The sequence below is a fragment of the Cetorhinus maximus genome, chromosome 4 (assembly GCF_964194155.1).
Source record: "Cetorhinus maximus chromosome 4, sCetMax3.hap1.1, whole genome shotgun sequence".
In the NCBI taxonomy this organism is placed as follows: domain Eukaryota; kingdom Metazoa; phylum Chordata; class Chondrichthyes; order Lamniformes; family Cetorhinidae; genus Cetorhinus; species Cetorhinus maximus.
In genome coordinates this window covers 132627226-132647115 of record NC_135882.1, presented here as the reverse complement: position 1 = coordinate 132647115, position 19890 = coordinate 132627226, and the positions used below count along the sequence as shown (strand labels likewise).

Genomic DNA, 19890 nt, shown 5'->3' with positions numbered 1-19890 from the left:
GTCCCACCCCCTCAGAATCTATGTTTCAATAAGATCACCTCTCATTCTTCATTCCAGGTTTGTGCTTGCCAGGGACCAGCTCAGTGTTCTCCTCAACATTGTCTGTATTGCTGTGAATTACATGTGTACCTGCTTTGGTTTGGGAAGCCTTCAGCTCTGGGCTACCTCCTGTTTTCAGTCCAAATCCACTCTTCTCAGATGCATCAGTATCTTTCAAGGCAATGTCTTGGTATCTAAAATTGGTAGCCCATCTGGCCTTGGGCCATTGCGTCTCTGTCTTTCCGCCGAGCTTCTATGAGGGAGGAGAAAGGAATTAGTCTCTGAACTGTAGAAGGGGGGAAAAGATTGCCTTTGTGAATTGAAAGGAGGAAAGGAGTAGCTCAATGAATTGGGAGGAGAGAAGAAGAATCCCTGTGAAATATGACTGGGACAAAAAAATACCTCTGAAATGTGATGGGGCGAAGAAATCCCTCTGTAAATTGGAAAGAAATTGGCTAGATTCAAACCCAGATCCAAAAGGTACAAAAACAGAAAATACTGGAAAAACTCAGCAGGTCTAGCAGCATCTGTGGAGAGAGAAACAGAGTTAATGTTTATGACCCTTCTTCAGAGCTGAAAAGAAGTGGAAATGTGATGAAATTTATACTGTTTAAGGGGGGTGGGGCGGGTGGAGCTGGATAGAAGGCCAGCAATAGGTGGGGACAAAGGAGGGATTGAAAAAGTTGTCATGAACTAAAGGACAAAGGGAGTGTTAATGGTAGCGGTTAGTGCTAAAAAAGGTGCTGATAGTGGCATAAAGGTAAGAAAGCACAATGTGATAATAGCAGAACAAGGGTAGCATTGTGTGAAAGACAACATGGAACAAGTAACAGATGGCCCTGTAAGGGGTGACGGTGGGGGCAAAAAAAAGATAGAAAGGTACAAAAAGGTACAACCAAAAGGTACAAGCGTGGACTTAACTTCTGGGTGTCTACGTTTGACTTTAATGTCTCATTAGTTTGATATCTACTAAAACTGCGAGTCGAGCACCTTATAAAGAGAGAGGGAGTACCGACATACAACAGATACAGATCCTGTCAAATTTGGAGCATTAAGTTAGCAGCAATTATCTTGGCTCATGTCTGTCTCTCTAAATTTAATCTTCAGGATTTATGTACACATGTAACTATTTAGCTCAGTAGTCGAGAAATTTCCTTTTAAATAAAATAAAACAGAGTTCCCTCAACTCTTGAATCAGATAAGTAATTTGGTAATGATATACCCACTGAGCCATTGGAGGGAGCTTATTGCCTCCATTTAATTATGCTCAAGATACATGAGGAAAACAAGGGAGACATGGGACAGCCTGCAGGAAAAGCCCTTCTGTGCTCTACCAATATTGCTTTTATAGATGAGCAGATTGCTTGTCCTTAACAAAGTCAGCCAGTCAGAAATTATATTGATCAGATCTGGTCATTCAGTTCACAGCATTGCTTTGACTGCAATTGGTGTGTATTTCAGAATTACTAACTGACATTAAGGTTGATGCTAAAATTTCATATCATGCCCACCTGTATTGCAAAAAATGATATAGTTATAGATTTTACTTCTCCAAACTGTCTGGAGGGAGCACTTTGAGTTGTAGAATAAGAAACCTGACCACTGTTGGCTTTATGTCTCTCTCTAATACTGGGAGCAGATAAATTAATAAGTAAGAGTATTGGGAAGATGTACATTTGTTATGATCCCAGCTGACGTTACTGCTGGACAAGTCAGATCCCTGGGCGGAACCTGGCTTGATACATCCTAACTTCTATTTTTTGTTTAGAAATGTGGAGGGTGGCTACTGAACAGAGTCAGAGTCTGCCGATGAACTTTTAACGAAAGAATAAAACATTTATAAAACAAGAAAAAGATAAACTATATTACACTACTCCTTCACCCACAACCATAGCTTTACAGATTCGTAAGAACAATAACTTACAAAATCCATCTTATACTCTAATGTTCACAATAAGTATACAGCCCATGTAAACCAATAGGCAACCTGTGGTCAGACACACCACACTCCAAGATAAAGTGGCAGAGCCACCCAAAGCAGATGCTATGGACCCCTCATCAAACCTCCCCCCGGGCACTTGTCACACCATGAGCCAAGTGAAACTCCGTCTTTCTCCCAAGGGTTCTCTCAGATACTCAGCCGTGCCAACAGGACACCAATGCTTCACTGTAGTAAGGAGTCACCAACCTTTGGCTGTCTGTTCGGACCTTCTGGCTTTTCTCGCAAGCCTATTTTGCTTTAAGACTGCTGCCTGCAGCTTTCTCACTTTAATTTGGAGACTTTCCCTCTGCTCCTTGTTTTCACTTCGATTGAAAAGGACCTGTTCCTGATTCCTGTTCTTGTTCCTTGACTTAACTGTCTTCTTGGGAATTTCTTTTGTCCCCACTCCCTGGTTTCTGGGACTTCTGTTTTTTTGGGAAATCTGCCCTCTGTAGTTCTCTCTCATGTCCCACTTCCTCACCCTGGGGTATCCACAGACAACAGAACTCAAACTGCTTTCTGTTTCTCTGTCTCTGTGGGCTCCCCTGTTGCTAGGCAGCTGCACAGTTCTTCCTATTTTGTTCAAGCTTTCCTAAACCACTTCAAGGGTCATAAAAACCTCATTAAAATGCAGGTATACAAACAAAGCTTAGACTTCTCAGCTCCATTGCACATAATCTCAAAAATGAAACCAAACCCAGGATTCATCTTTCTCAACAGACAAATAAAATAATAGCTTAAACTTAAAGCTATATCTTATTCCTAACACCCATAAATACAAATATAAATTAATTAAAACGGTCTCTAGTTCCTAACACATTGTACAACTTAAAAGTGCATTAGTTTAAGTGTTGTTTGCTTAATGTTGGTACCAGTATGTTAAATAAACTAAATGACCATATGCAGGTGCAGTGCTTGCCTTAAACAGTGATTAGCAGAGACTAGATGTATGCAATATGCAGAATAATTTGATATCAGGAAATATCTTTGTGCATTCTGGGCACCACATGAGCCCAGCCGTTAGTGTTCTTTGTAGGACGAAAGTTAGAAACAAGTTTTAATCCTTATAAATATAACACTTCGAAGCATTTTACACTACTGTATTAAGTACTCCTGAAATGTGGTGTATGCACTCATGGCACCTATTGTTCCACCACGGGAGGTGGTGGCATGGTGGTATTGTCAATGGACTGGTAATGCTCTGGGGACCTGGGTTCAAATCCCACCATGGCAAATGGTGGAATTTGAATTTAATAAAAAAAATCTGGAATTAAAAGTCTGATGATGACCATGAGACCATTGCCGACTGTCGTAAAAACCCATCTGGTTCACTAATGCCCTTTAGGGAAGGAAATTTGCTGTCCTTAACTGACATGGCCTACATGTGACTCCAGACCAACAGCAATATGGTTGACTCTTAATGAAGGGCAATTAGGGATGGGCAATAAATGTTGGCCTAGCCAATGATACTCACATATGAACGAATAAAAAAAATGCCTGAGATGACTCCCTGTTCTTAGAATAGTGGCATATCTGGCAGTAGAGGTGGACAATATTTTCTGTTAAAATTTTAGATTTATTCCCACTGCTTGAACATAACTTGTCTACCATAAACAGGCAAGTGTCCTGTGAAAAGGAACGGTGTCCTGAAACTCGCACCATTGTGTAATGTGAATGGGATAGTGTAATATAGGATTAACCCTTTTACCATGTATTAGAGACAACACAGGCTGACCATCATGTTTTCCTGCCCACTCAAAGATGGTGACAAATGCCACATGATGACATTTAGGCTAAACTAATAGATATATTTATAGGTAAAGTAATTACATGCAAGCAGCAAGACACTGATAGTATAAATATAATAAAGATTGAATCAATCCACATCATTATAAATCTCCAACATATTTCTAACACTACCTGATAATCTTCAAGACTTTGAGTACACAGACTTCTGTAAACTTCCTGACATGATATTTGCACAGTGGATCTGCTACATCAAATGCAAACTTTAGACATGATTGAAAAGGAGCTTTAAAATTTATATATTAAATACAAAAAATGCTGGAAAAACTCAGGTCTGGCAGCATCTGTGGAGAGAGAAATAGAGTTAAGATTTTGAGTCCGTATGACTTCTTCAGAGCTGAAGAAGAGTCATACAGACTCGAAACGTTAACTCTGTTTCTCTCTCCACTGATGCTGCCAGAGCTGCTGAGTTTTTACAGCATTTTTTTTTATTTCATGTTTCCAGCATCCACAATATTTTGCTTTCATTTAAAATTTATATGCTCTTTCAATTACCAAGTCTGTGAATAAAGAACTTATCCAAATATGTCTCTACGAAGCGCCTCAGGTAAATCGAAGCAAAAAGACAAGGAGATTTTAGGAGGGGTAATGAAAAGCGTGGTCAAAGGGATAGGTTTGAAGGAGAGCATTAAAAGAGATGGGTCAAGAAGAATTGGGGGTTGACTGGTGGGAGGGGGTTTGTACGCTTGAAGATGGCTAAAGTAATAGGAAGGAGACAAGCCGCCCAGTGATTTAAATACACTTGTTGAGAATTTTAAATTTCAACTTATTCAAGATTGGATATTGGACAAGTAGTTCATTGACACAGAGGTTAAGCAAAGTAGTTGAGTGGTGAAGTTGGGTGTCATAAACATATATTTGTGGAAGGTGATTTAGTATGTGGCTGGTTTCACCAAGCATGTAGATGAGAAGGAAGATGTATTCCAAGGACTGATCCTTGTGGCATTCTGCTGGTTATGGTGCCAAGACAGGAAAAGCAGCCATTGGTGATGTTTGGGTTTTGGAAATGCAATACTGTACTGACTTGCCATAGTCATGTGACTCTGCCATGAGGCACTCTGCCTCTGGAGTCAGACATCTTAAGATCAGTTCAATAAAGACCTCACACAGACACACACTAAAGATGACTGCTGTCCTTATACTTGAAACATGGTGTACAGAAGTGAAGAAAAAAATAGATTTTTAAACCCTGCAAAAGGAGCAGAGAAGACACTGAGAACCCAAGAACATGGAAAGGCTGCAAGTGAGAGAGCTCAAAAAGGACAGAAGAAAAGCACACACAAGCTGCAAGTGAAATTACTGGCTGCAGAGAAAAAGGACGAAGGAAACGCAGACAGAGGCTTAGTAAAAAAATACTGAGTGAGTGAAAAATGGCTGCAGTAAATTTTCCAATCCTATCTCCAGAAGCATTGGAAAATGATGCATGGCAAAACAGGCAGTTTTTCCACTCACTTCGGCAAAGCTATGAGATTGCAACAGACTTAATGAACAAACCTGAACCGATAAGAGTAGCCACACTGTTAACACTGCTGGGGAAGGACAGCTACAAAGTGTATGGCACTATAAATCTAACAGACGAGCAAAGAAAAAAGATGACAGATTTTGAAAGCCTGGAATACAACATTTTGAACCCTGAATGAATGTTGCATATGAAGGATATGTGACGGCAGTAACATAGCTGGCAGAATGATGTGAATTTGGACAGCTAAAAGAAGATCTGATTAAAGATAGATTGGTCCTAGATGTGAGAGACCCCCAGTGAGAGCAAATTTACTGAAAGATGAGAAACTGACACTGAAGAAAACGATAGACATGTGTTGAAATGTGGAAGCTGTGAAACGTCAGCTAGAGCATATGTATGGCAGAGCAAATCAGGAGATACATTATGCTAAGAGACAGTCCAGAAGCACTCGCAGACAAAGGGCTGGATGCAAATGCTGTGGAAGACCGCATGCACAGGCAAAGAAGAATTACCCAGCATCGGGAAAGTAGTGTTTTAACTGCAAGAAGCAAAATCATGCTCTCCTCCTGGGGTCATCGTTGTATCAAGTGAATAAGAAATATCAGGTGGACACGCATGCTTCATGCAACATCATGACCTTCACAGACCTGTGGGAAGTAGCTCAACATGGCGATCCAAAAATTAAGCCCTCAAAAGTAACATTGAGGCTATATGTACACTCATACCGAGAGGACAAATGAGTCTGACAACCCAATGCAATGGCAAGAAGGAAGATCTGGATCATAGAGATGAGATGCAACGGCTACTCATTTCAGCTGAAGCAAGTCTAAAGCTTGGACTGGTGACCTGAAATGGGCCAACAGAGATTCAAAACGTGTCACAACACACAAAACCATTGATGGCAGAACAGGTCCTAGAGGACTACGAAGATGCGTTTATAGGGTAGGAATGTCTACAAGGCAAGTATCACCTAGAAGTAGATAAGAGTATAAGACCTATTCAGCAACTGCCGAGAAGAGTTCCAGCTGCCCTCATATCAAGCTTAAAAGACAAGATTGAGCTGGAAAAAAGGGGAGTAATCAAAAAAGTGACAACTCCTACAGACTGGATTAGCAGCATGGTAGCAGTGAAGCAACCTGGAAAGCTGTGAGTATGCTTAGACCCAAAGAATCTAAATAAAGCGCTGAAGAGATTTCACTACCCCATGCAAACCATTGAAGGAATTTTGCTGCAAAGATCTTTCCTACCCTAGATGTGAAGGATGGTTGTGGATGATCTGCTAGTGTGTGGATCTGGAGGTACAATTGAAGAAACCATAGCTGACCATGATCAGAATTTAATACGACTTCTGGAGAGAGCTCGCAAGATGAATCTAAGCTAAACAAGAAAAAATTGCAACTGAAGATGCCTGAAGTCAAGTACATAAGTCACGTATTGATGTCAAAAGGTCTTCGTCCGGATTCTGACAAGATGAGGGCTGTAGCAACGACTGACAGATATGAAAGCAGTGCAGCTATTTGTTGGATTCATGAACTATCTAGCAAAATTTCTGCGTAATTGGTCACAGAGTGTGAACCATTACGCAAACTCATGGCCAAGGAAGTGCTGTGGTAGAGGGGTACAGAACAAGAAGCAGCGTTCACTAAAATCAAGCAACTAGGGATGACAATGTCAGTGATGAAGTACTATGATGTCAATGAGCAAGTCACTTTGTGTGACACCAGCGAGACAGGTCTGGGAGCAACTCTGAAGCAGCAAGGACAACCGGTCGCATTTGCATCCAGGGCATGGATGCAAACGGAATGGCTCTATGATCAGATTGAGAGAGTGTCTGGCTATTGTTTTTGCCTGTCAGTATTTTCATCAGTACCTGCTTGGGAGCGACAAAGTAATAGTGGAGCCTGACCACAAGCCCCACTAGAGCATTTTTCGCAAACTGCTACTATCTGCTCCAAAGCAACTGCAAGGAATGTTACTTCGCCTACAAAGATATCATCTGCAGGTGACATACAAACAAGGAAAACAGTTGTACATTGCAAACATGCTGTCAAGAGCATCGCTCCCCATGACGAAAGTTGAAGATGCTACAACAGAACACAACATCTTCCAGATTCAACATGAAACAACAGCTAGACATGATCTGGAAGCCATCAGCCAGCAGAGACATTGAATCTGACAGACAAGCTCCTTGCTCAAATCAAGCGAAGTACCCAACAAGATGCAACTCTACAAGCACTACAGGAACTGGTGATGAAAGGATGGCCTGAGAACATCAAGGACACACCTATGGTCACAAGAGCATATTGGGCATATAGAGATGAATTGACAGCCCAAGATGGCATCTTGTGCAAAGGAAATAGAGTCATTACCTCTCAGGAGATAAGAGGAGAGTTGCTGAAGTGCATCCATGCAAGCATTCAAGGAATTGAATCAACTCTGAGAAAGGCAAGAGAAGTGTTCTACTAGCTAAACATGAGCAGTGAAATTAAAGACCACATTAGCCAGTGCGGTGCATGTAACGAGTCCAAGCTGAACAAGCTTGAGAGCCTTTGATGATGCACGACATCCCAGGCAGACCATGAAGAAGCTGGAAGTGGGCCTTTTCACTTTGGCAGGAACTGATTATCTTGTCACAGTAGACTACTATTCTGACTACTGGGAGTTAGACCAGTTGACTTAAACGACGAGAGAAATAGTAGAATGCCTGAAAGCACACTTCAGTCAGTACGGCATTCCAGACATTGTGATGAGTGCCAATGGTCCTCAGTTCACAAATGAAGAATTCAGCTGATTCGCAAAGGATTGGGAAATTCAGCACTATAAATCATCTCTACGCTATCCCCAGTCGAATTGAATGGCTGAGGCGGCAGTAAAAATCGTCAAAGGACTTGTCAAGAAGTCGAGGAAATCTAGCACAGGTGCACAAAAGGCAATCCTTGAGTGGAGAAACACACCAACTGAAGGCATGGAAAGTAGTCCTGTCCAGAGACAGATGTCACGCCGCATGCAAATTACTCTTCCAATACCAAAAAAGCTACTGAAATCAGAAGTAGTAACAGGCATGAGTGAAAAAATCAAGGTGAAATGACAGCCATATTTCAGTTTGACAAGATTGCCAAACCATTGCCAGAGCTGGAGAGCCAGTCAGGTTTCAGACCTTCAGCACTCTCAACAGGAGTCAGCCCACATGGAAACTTGGCATATGCGTAGAGGAGTTGTCACCTTGATCGTAGGCAGTGGAAGTGAACGACCAAATATACTGACACAACCGCAGGCATATCTGAACAACCAGCGAAGCTGTTCCTTCACAGCAATTGAGTGATCAGGAAGAAGGGACCTCACCAGCTGTACTGAGCACAGAGCTACCATCAATCTCAGGGATCTACGAGTCCCCAATAACAACAATACAACAAAAGGCAACAAGTGCCACAACACCCAGACAAATAGCCGATGTCAACGCACATGCATTCCATTAAGAGACCTGTGCAGTTTAAAGACTGTGTGCAATGCATGTGCAGAGACTGAACAGCAGACCAAACAGTTGTCAATGCATGAGAACAGTGGGTATATAGTGGGTAACTTGGGCAACTCATAGCCACACAGGATCGTGCATGCAAATGTGTCTTTTGTTCACTGGGAAAGAAAAGGGATGTTTGTATCTTTTTTTTACTATGAAAAGGGGGGGTGTTCGGGTTTTGGAAATGCAATGCTGTACTGAGTAACTGGCTTGCCATAGTCATGTGACTCTGCCATGATGCACTCTGCCTCTGGGGGCAGACATTTTAAGATCAGTTCAATAAAGACCTTTCACAGACACACACTAAAGAATACTGCTGTCCATATACTCAACAGCTGGAAATGCAAAAGCAAAATACTGCAGATGCTGGAAGCCTGACATAAAAACAGAAAATGCTGTTGGGACAGAAACAGAGTTAGTGTTTCAGGTCTGTGATCTTTCGTCAGAATGGACCTGAAATGTTAGATCTGTTTCTCTACAGATGCTGCCAGACTTGCTGAGCATTTCCAGCACTCTTTGTTTTAATTGCTGGAGATTCAGATGAGTAAGTGTTGAAACCAAGTGAGCAAAGTCCCACTGAGCTGAAAAACAGAGGAAAGTCTTTGGACGAGGTTGGCTATATCAGTGTTTTGAAAGAGGTTGAAAAGTGCACTCTACCATGCTTTGAGAGGATGTCATTTGAAAGTGTCTGTCTGCACCTAATTGCTAGCCTTGCAATTGCTGTCTTAGTTATTAATGAAAGAAAGATTAAAATACCTACAGACACTAGAAACCTTGCTTGCTGAGCTGCCAAATAATCCAGGTAAAATTTTGCTGGCTCTACCCCACTCCAGTTCCCCGATTGGCTTAGTGGGCAAATCACATCCCATGTCACACTGTGCCAGATTCAGACAGAAGGTCCCAGCCTACATACTTGAATTGTGCAGTTGTGAAGTTGAGGTGACAAGTGCGCATGCTTGGTAGCTGGTTGAGGAAGGAACTGGAACTGTGAAGACTCCACTTTGCTTTCCAAGTACTGTAGTTGAAGAGTATTCTGACACACAGTGCTTAATTTGAGGTACCAGGTTATCACTGCAACTTATTTGCAACCCTGCAAATGTCAGTACTTTTTGTAGGGGGAATGCAAAGTGTTTGAGAGCTGGAAATGTTTTAAGCACTCTGTACAGTAAGGATGTGGTTAATTAATAGGAAATTAGAATTAATACAGGACATATTTATGGCTGCAAGTTGAAATGGAATATGTGATGCATTGATTCAGAGTTGCTGAAACATCATTTTAATGATGTGGAAGGTGAATGGCTGGTATATTTGAATGGGATTGGCATGTAGTTGTACAGGAATAGACTATTCAATGCCTTGACCCCGTTCCTTGTCATTCTTTATAAATCCATACTATCCCCACTTTTCTGGGAAATTGTGTGCCATTTCATACTGCTTATTCATGGCTGAACCTTTAGTGAACCTTCAGAGCTCCTTATTCTCTCAAACTATATGTATGAGCCATATACAATAACCTTTAGTAAATAAAACATTTTCAGATTCTTAATCTTTGAGGAATCGTCATTGCAACTCTCTGCTTAACCATTCTAGTGATGCAAGTATTCTAAAATGTGTTCCCAAATGACTCCACTGAAATAACATAAAAATTACCTTAAGTTTGTAACAGTAATCACAAATAAGGCAGAATGCCTATATATATCTCTTTATGCTTACACCTCTCAACTCCTGGTTTTATTTGTTCTTGGAATGTAGGTGATGCTAGCAAAGTTGTACTTAATGCCCATCCATAGTTGCCCTAAGAAGGTGTTGGTGTTGGCTTGAACCGCTGCAGACCTTCTGGTGATGTTGCTTCCAAGATGGTACTAGGTAGGGAATTTCCAAGATGACAACCCAACTCCAACAACATTGGGCTCCCTGGGAGCCATTAAACTCTCTAGTAAAAACGCCTTTTCCAGTGCCTTTTTTTTAAGTAGCATTTCTTCTTTTGTATTTAGTTATCCAGACCTCAGCCTCAATTCCCATTTTGGAATAGCTGCACTGCTCTGGTCACGGACCTTCAATGATTTGTACACTATAGCTCTCTGGTTCTTCTATTTAGCAGTTCATTACATACTTGATGTTATCCCAACTCAAGTGTACAATGTCAAAATTTATCCATATATCCATGCAGGCACTTTCTCTATCACGTCAAAATCTGACTGTAATCTATTTTTCTCATCTAAAGATCTTACACCAGCATATATCTCTGTAAATGAAAAATAAAATCGGCATCCAGCTAATTGAACAAATACAACAATAAAAAATCACCGAAGGGATCAAAAATGGAAGTGGAACTAGGGAGTTTTGCAGATACAAATTTTATATCCAGCTGGGTCTAACGGTCAGTGAAGCGAGTGGTCTAGATGTCATCCTGCATTATGCACTCGTATAGCAGGGCTGTGGAATGTGACTTTGTTATCCATAAGATACTGAATAAGACCACTTAACTGCATTTATTAAAACTGATCAGAATTGCATTTTTCTTTCTATAGATCATTATTTTTTTACTGCCCCACCCTTTTATAAACATCCAGAAATGTTAGATAGGAAACACAAGCGCTCCATCCAGCTCGTCCCATTTAAGTGTAATGCATTTTGCATTAGATCAGGGATTTTCTAACGTGGGTCAGTGAGAAGATTTCGCTGGATAGAGATCAGCTGGAAGGTGGAGCAAAGGAGTTGTCACCAACTTTCCATTGTTTGAAAAATATTTGAAGTACATGAAATTTGTGTACCAAACCAATGAACATTCATACCCAAAGGCTGTTTCTTACAGAATCAAGTTGGGGGAAAAAAGAGCAACTGCTGTGAGTGCCTAACATGGGCAGAGGCTGCCTGTATCTGAAAGTTTAAGCCAATATTCTAGCTAGCCTGTTCATTAATCTGCCTTTCTCTAGCTGACTGACCTGCTCCTTGCACTGTGCCTTCTCTATCTTGAAAGCATTATGTTATAACTTCTGCTGCAGCCAGGAAGAGTTGGGAGACAAAAGCCCTAGTTATACATGGTAATGCAGCCTTTCCTATATTAGAATTAATAGCATGGTCATATTAGGATAGGGCACCAACGTTCAATTAGGGCTGAGATGTTGGGTTTATTTTTGGCGAATAATGGCCACCAGCTGATGTAACTTGGCCGTGTATGGAAGCTTCTCATCTACACCATGTTTATGCATAGATGCACGTGTAGGAAAGCAGAGACTATTATGCCATTTGCAAAGACAGAGTAACTTCATCCCTGCATCCTTTCAACAAAATTAATAAAACAGCTGGTGGATCGCTTAACTGCATTTACTAAAACCGATCAAAAAACTTGCATTTTTCTTTCTGTAGATCATTTTTTCTTACAACCCACTCACTTCTATGAAGACATTGCCTGAAAAATGGTGGGTGTTTTGCACTCAGTCGTGTGTGCGATGGGGTCCATTTTCCAGTGTACTGTCTGATGCAGTATGTAACTACATTACATTTCAGGCAAGGTGGGGAGGGAGCGAGTTAGGGTAGCCTTCTTTCTTGACTTATTCCCCAAAACCAAGTGCCAAAAAACAAGTTCAGAACATAAAACTCATTTCAGTCAGGTGATTTCCAGAAAATCCAGGGCCTCTGCCTTTAAAAATAAACTTTTTTCCTGCAGTAATTAAAATTCAAATAAGAAAATAGCTCTCATTTTGTCGAGTGCCTTGCTGGACATTTAGCTGAGGTCATGTGATTTCTTGGAAACGGCAGGCTGCTCACAGTCCAAGGTGAACTTTATAACCGTATTTTAAAAAAAACTCCAGGTCAATTCTTAAGAAAGTGTCCTGATTCCCATATTTAAAACACATATAGTTCTTGAAAATATGGATTCCTAACAGGGGAAAAAATTGAACACAGTATACTAAATGAAGCCTCATCAAGGTCTTATATTAGGATAAAACTGTGTGTTTTGTAATGGATAGCCCTGTAAATACAACCCAGTACTCCTTTTGTTTTAGCTATAGTTTTGTCATCGATCGAGAGCCTTGTGCATTGTGAACTATCAGCATTTTTTGCCATCACAAGCTTCATTTCTGTTCCTTATGAGGTACAAGTGTGCTTAGCATTGGTCCTGCTCCCATGCATAATAATGCACTAACTAGTCTAAGTTAAATGCCACACTTGGGCCCATTGCCCAAACACATCAAAAGAAAGAAAGATTCGCATTTATATAGCACCTTTCACACAGACATCTCAAAGTGCTTTACTGTCAATGAAGTACTTTTGAAGTGTAGTCACTGTTGTAATGTAGGAAACGTGGCAGCGAATTTGCACACAGCAGCTCCCACAAACAGCAATGTGATGATGATCATATAATCTGTTTTTGAGATTTGATTAAGGGATAAACAACACAGGGAGATAACTCCTCTGCTCTTCTTCGAGATACAGCCTTGGTATCTTTTACATCACCTGGGAGAGCAGACAAGGCCTCAGTTTAATGTCTCATCTGAAAGACAGCATCTCTGACAGTGCAGTGCTCCCTTGATACTGCACCGGAGTGTCCACCTAGATTTTTGTGCACAAGTCCTGGAGTGGAACATGAACCCACAACCTGCTTACTCAGAAGCAACAGTGCTACCAAATGGGTAACGGCTGACACAGAACAGTTGAATGAGTTGTTTAGCCATCTCCTCAACCCTAACGCTTTCACATCACAGATGTATGATTTTTCTTCAAACTTGCCCAAACCCTTTTTATCCAAGTCATTGTCAATCGTAAAAAGGCCCTATAGTCTCCAAGCAGATCACAGCCATTGATAGCAATTTACTGCGTAAGGGCATGCAGCCAATTCTTGATCCACTGTAACAGCTTCTCATTTCCTACCCAATATTTTGATACCCTTCTGTCTCAGAGCTGACTTGGTCACTAAGTGTCCTTTTTGGTGCCTCACCATTTCTCATACATGAGCTTATTAGTCAATAAACTATTCAACTTAGGAAGTTGAGCCAGCAAAACCTGATTAGGCCATGAATGCTGTATAACTGCACCCCAGCAGAGTCTTCAGGAGAGGAGTGAAGAAAATATAGGAAGCAAAATTAAGTTTATAATGATAAGAAATGACTGTTTTACTAACAATACTTTAAATAATGGGACAGAGTGGTAAATCTTGAGCTCTTGTGTGTGCTTTTTTTTTACAGAAATACACAAAACACCATTGGGTGTGGAGCTGCTGTCTTTTGGTGGTAATCATTACATAGAAGGGACAATAACGGAGACCATGTCACCTTCAGCACAGATGAGCACAGAGCCTCCCTTCAGCCTTCTTGGTAAGGATCCTAAAGTCTCAAACATTAGGGCACAAACTCAATATTTTCATTTGGGGGGGGAAAAGGAGAAAATTGTAGTGTTTTTTGACCATTTCTTTCCCGATGTCTCATACCCTTATATTCCTCAATTGACGATTGGCAGGAGATTGGAAATAAGTTGTTAGGATGTAACTGAGTGAATTGTGAGTGTGTTGCTCTTGTTGCTCTTCCCCTGTATCCTTAGCTCCAAGCTCTCCTGTGAGCATTGTGACTTAGAGGTTGGTTTATTTGTTGTGTTTAAGAGTTGGAAGGAAGGGAGAAACTTTCAGACTTCCATATTGTTTATAATATTTTTTACATCACTTGCATATAAAGTACTATAGAGGAGCATTATCAAATAAAATATGACACATAAGATATGGCAGATGGTCAAAAACTAGTCAAAACGTTTAAGACAGTACTTAAAATCTTAAAGGAGAAAAGTGAGGGAGAGAGGTGGAGAGATTTAGGGAGGGAATTCCAGAGTTTAGGGCCTTGGCAGCTGAAGGCACAGCCATCTGTGGTGAAATAATTAAAAGTCAGGCGTGCTCAAGAGGTCAGAATTGGAGGAGCGTGATTATCTCGGAGTGTTGTATGGCCGCAGGAGTTAACGAAACAGGGAAGGATGAAACCACGGAGGGAATTGAAAACAAGGGTGAGAATTTTGAAATCGAGGTGTTAACAGACTAACAGCCAATTTAGGTCAACAAACACAGGGAAGGGTGAACGGGAAGAGATGTGAGTTTGGATACGGGCAGCAGAGGTTACGTTTATGAAGGGTGAAAGATGGGAGTCTGACCAAGTGCATTGTCTGAACTCCTTTGTTGCACAAATTGCACGCTAATGCTGTTTCATATATAAATAGATTTTTTTCCTAATGTCTCTCAGCACCTCAAAGCACTTTGCTTACCATGTAGTATTGTAGATTGCAGCATAAGTCAACCTTTGAAACCTCAAAAAATCCTTCCAAAAATGCCAAGTATAAAATATGACCTGCCAGTGTTGTAGGTAGTCGCCATTTTGAAATGTGAGAGGGAAAATAAACCTGTAATTGAATTTAACCCATGTGACATGTTTTATTGAATGAATTAATTCTATAAACATACCTTTAGCCACAATCGAACATTTTAAAAACCGTCAAATTCATTATCTTCGATATGTAACGGCAAAGAGTTCATCAAATTCATTCTGAGTCACTTTGACTATGGCATCATCGTAAGGATCCCACTCTGAATCAGATTTTGAGCTTTTGTTTCAGAATCATCGCTGCACAATAAATAATTTTTCTCTCCATCTATTGAATTGGATATTCTGCATATTTTTGAACGATCTGATGACATTTTGTGCATCCCACGATTTGATGATGAAACCACACAAAACAGCATATGTATTTCCATTCTGATAATGTAAACATTCTGACTATTCTCGAGGACCCATTCTGATACATGCTTCTCAAGGTCAGGTCAGTGGCTGGTCCTTGTTCTCATGGCGCATTTGGTCTTGGGCATCTCCTTCAGGGTGGTTTCCTCTTCCTTCCATTCTCACACCAGTTTTTCACTAACACAGAATTCCCTCGTTGCAACACTGTTATTTCACATATTAACAAATGTTACGACTTTTAGCTTGCAACCAACTTCATACTTAATTCTTTTTGCTGGAGGACCCATTTCTGTTCATGGTTTGTGGGTGTGTCTTAAACTTCCACAAATCATCTTGACAACAGGCATTGCCTACTTGATTTCATGCCCTGACTTATAAGGTGTGTAAAAATGCATCAAAAGAATGGAGTTATCTTATACATTGGCTTGACTTATACGTCACGAACTACAGTACTATAAATTGTGAAAGCCATTATTTAAGCAGATGAGGCAACTATTTGCACAGCAACAACTATTTGCATTGATATAATTATTGCGCCCTTCTGACACACACGGAGGAAGCAATGCAGCTCATTTTAAACTGTTCCTCTGACGCAGCAAATGCCTTTGGCCTTACCAATAGCCTAAAGAAAACAGAAGTGCTTTACCAACATTACCTCTGGAGGAAATTACAATTCACCGTAGATCAGCATTGAAAGCAGCAACCTCAATGTAGTAGTATAATTTATCTATCCAACTAGCATTATTTCAAATGACGCCATTGTTGATAAGAACATAGACAATCGACTGTCCAAGGCCAATAACTCCTTCAGTTACCTTTCAAAGTGTGTCTGGCAAAACCATTCACTATGCATCTTTACCAAAATTCTAGTATACAAAGTGGTTGTCATCACCGCCCCTTTGTATGGGTCAGAATCATGGTTTTGTACAGAAAGCAAATGCAACTACTGGAGCACTTTCATCAACATGTCTTTGATCTACCATGAACAGAAACTGAATTGGACCAGCCACATAAATACTGTGGCTACAAAAACATGTCAGAGGCTAGGAATCCTGCGGTGAGTAACTCACCTTCTGACTCCCCAAAGCCTGCCCACCATCTCCAAGGCACAAGTCAGGAGTGTGATGGAACACTTTCCACTTACTTGGATGAGTGCAGCTCCAACAACACTCAAGACTCTTGACACCACTCAGGACAAAGCAGCCCACTTGATTGGCACACCATCCACCACTTCCAACATCCACTACCGACACGCAGTGGCAGCAGTATGTGTGCCATCTACAAGATGCACTGAAGCAACTCTCAAGGCCCCTTCAACTGCACCTTCCAAACTCGTGAACTCTACCACCTAGAAGGACAAGGGCAGAACATGCATGGGAACACCACCACCTGTAATTTTCCTTCCAAGCCACTTTCAGTCCTGACTTGAACAATGCTATCCTTCCTTCTCTAGCCCTGGATCAAAATCCTGAAACTCCCTCCCTAACAGCACTGTGGGTGTACCTTCAACACATGGACTGCAGTGGTTAAAGAAGTGTTCACCACCTTCTCAAGGGCAATTGCAGATGGGCAATAAATGCTGGCCTGGCCAGCGATGCCCACATCTCATGAATGAGCATTAAAAAAAGCATTGCTGTACGAGTTGCTCAGGGCAGTGCCCTAGCGTCCTAGGCCCAACTTTTCTCAGGTTGAGGTCAGATGTGGGGATGTTCACTGATGGATGTGCAATGTTTGGTACCATTCACGATGACTCAGATAGTGAAACAGCCCATATCCATATGCAGCAAGACCTGGACAACAGGCTTGGGCTGAAAGACAAGGGCAGCAGAAGCATGAGAACGTCACCAGCAAATTCTCCACATACCATCCTGCCTTTTTTATTGTGGGCATCACTGGCTAGGCCAGTATTTATTGCCGATCCCTAATTGCCCATGTTCAGAGGGCAGTTAAGAGTCAACCACATTGCTGTGGGCCTGGAGTCACATGTAGGCCAGACCAGGTAAGGACAGCAGATTTCCTCCTAAAGGACATTAGTGAACCAGATGGGCTTTTACAACAATCGACAATAGTTTCCAAATTTTCATTAAATTCAAATTCCACCACCTGCAGCGGTGGGATTTGAACTCAGGTCCCCTGAGGGCTAGATGTTGGCAGATTTGAAAGTGAGGGGGACAGTACCTGAACAGAAGGAACTGTTTACAATATCATCTAGCATGGGGACCAGGAAGGAAAGTTAGATAACCAGCAGTTTAGTGGAAAAAGGGTCGAGAGGGCATGAAATGAGTCCCATGGACAAGATGAACTCTGAGATGGATAGGAGAGTAACTAGAGAAAGATGCAAGGCTAGCCTTGAAGCAACATGACTTGGTGGGCAAGTGTAAGGGAGGGATGCAGCAGCTGAATGGATGGTCTCAAGTTTAGTGACTAAGATTGTATCTAATCATATGATTAATTGAGCATATAGCACTTTAGGATGCCCTGAGATCATGAAAAGTGCTTTAAAATTCCCTCTCTCCATCTGTCTTTTGTTCTCTATCCTTCCCCATCATGGCTGAGCTGTAGATCTCAGTGGAATGTAGGGTCAAGCTTGTCACCATACCGTGACATTTTCCACCCTTTTTTAAATAGACGAAACCATGACATCATGCTAGAGAGTTTGTTTAAAAATAAATTCCATTTATACAATCTCAAATATCCAAAAAGGCTTCACCATTCTGTGGTTATAAACTGAATACAGCAAGATACCACCAACAGAGTGAGATGATTGACCATGTTAGTCTGATTTTTATCTTCAGTGGTCGAGGGAGGAATGTGTGGCAGGACCTCAGAAGTTCATGTTAATGCCAGGGGCGTATCCACCCAGAACAGGCGGATGGGTAACATTTCATCTAAGGACAGCACTCCCTCAGTGCTGTACTGGAGTGATGATCTAGATTGTGGTCAAATCACAAACATCTGCCTCTGAGCAGAGAGAGCTATCAACTGAGCAATGTTGAAGCTTGTAACAATTCTTGCTGTTTCCTGCAGGCACTTTAGAAGGACCTGATGCCGAAGAGCTTTTGAACTTTGAATCTATGCTACCTCCTGTCCATGAAATGAAGGGTGCAACGACATCTTGTCCAACACTGCAGCATCTAAACTCTCCAGCCAAAGTTGCAGGTATAATATGAGTGAAAACTATCTTACACTGCCTTAGTTTTAAGTTTTAGTTTCCAGCACCAAACCCCAAATTGTTCTCCAATCATAAAATCAGCATTGTTTGTTAGGTTCTAATCAGATGGTTTCAGGGATGGTATCCTGTACTGCTGAAAATTGCACAATAAAACTTTACAATATTGGAGCAAGTCATTAAAGGTTGCAGTGAAGCAGATATAGAAGCAAATCAAATCTTTGTTTTTCTATCATTTGTCTCCAGAATGATATCAATGGTTTGGTTGAGTGGGTGGCAAAGTGGCAGATGGAATTCAATTCCAGAGAAGTGTGAGGTAATGCATTTTGGGAGGGCAAACAAAGCAAGGGAATACACAATAAACAGGAGGATATTGAAAGCAGTAGAGGAAGTGAGAGACCTTGGAGTGCATCTCCACAGACCCCTGAAGGTGGCAGGACAGGTGGATAAGGTGGTGAAGAAAGCATATGGAATGCTTTCTTTTATTGGACGAGGTAATGAAAATATGAATACAAGAGCAGGGATGTAATACTAGAACTGTATAAAATGCTGCTTAGGCCACAGCTGGAACTTTGTGTACAATTCTGGTCATCACATAACAGGAAGGACATAATTGCTCAGGCGAGAGTGCAGAGGAGATTTACAAGAATGTTGCCAGGGCTCAGAAATTGCAACTATGAGGAAAGATTGGACAGGCTTAGGTTTCTTTAGAACAGAGGAGGCTGAGGGGTGACTTAATTGAGGTGTACAAGATTATGAGGGGCCTAGATAGAATAGACAGGAAAGACATGTTTTCCCTAGCGGAGAGGTCAATTACTGGGGGCACAGATTTAAGGTGATTGGTAGGAGGGTTAGAGGAGACATAAGGCTGGTGTGTGTCTGGAATTCATTTCCTGGTTTGGTGGTGAAGGCAGAAACCCTCTTTTAAAAGGTGCCTGGATCAGCATCTGAAGTTTTGTAACCCACAAAGCTACAGACCAGGTGCTGGAAGGTGGGAATAGAATGGGTGGCTAGTTAAAACATTTTTTTTAGGTTGCTCAGTCAAGAAGGCTGAATGGCCTCTTTCTGTGCCATAACTTTTCTGTGGTTCTATCTAGAGGCACGGAATAGAAAAGCAAAGAAGTAATGTTGAATTTTAATTGGGCCGCAGTATTGAGTTTTGGATACCCCATTATAAAGAGAGAATTTGCATTTACACAG

At 41.3% G+C, this 19890-nt stretch overlaps 1 protein-coding gene across 9 annotated transcripts in view; it reads left to right on the top strand.

The window, feature by feature from the left end:
• The window catches only part of LOC144679900 (uncharacterized), a 386990-nt gene that overhangs the window by 223683 nt on the left and 143417 nt on the right, over nt 1-19890 (top strand). For 6 of the 9 annotated variants that reach the window (XM_078540838.1, XM_078540839.1, XM_078540836.1 and 3 more), the window contains 2 exons: nt 13995-14123; nt 18549-18680. In XM_078540838.1, the coding sequence (XP_078396964.1) occupies nt 13995-14123; nt 18549-18680 (261 nt within the window). The remainder of the gene's footprint in view (nt 1-13994; nt 14124-18548; nt 18681-19890) is intronic. The other 3 variants (XM_078540844.1, XM_078540842.1, XM_078540843.1) reach the window with 1 other exon arrangement.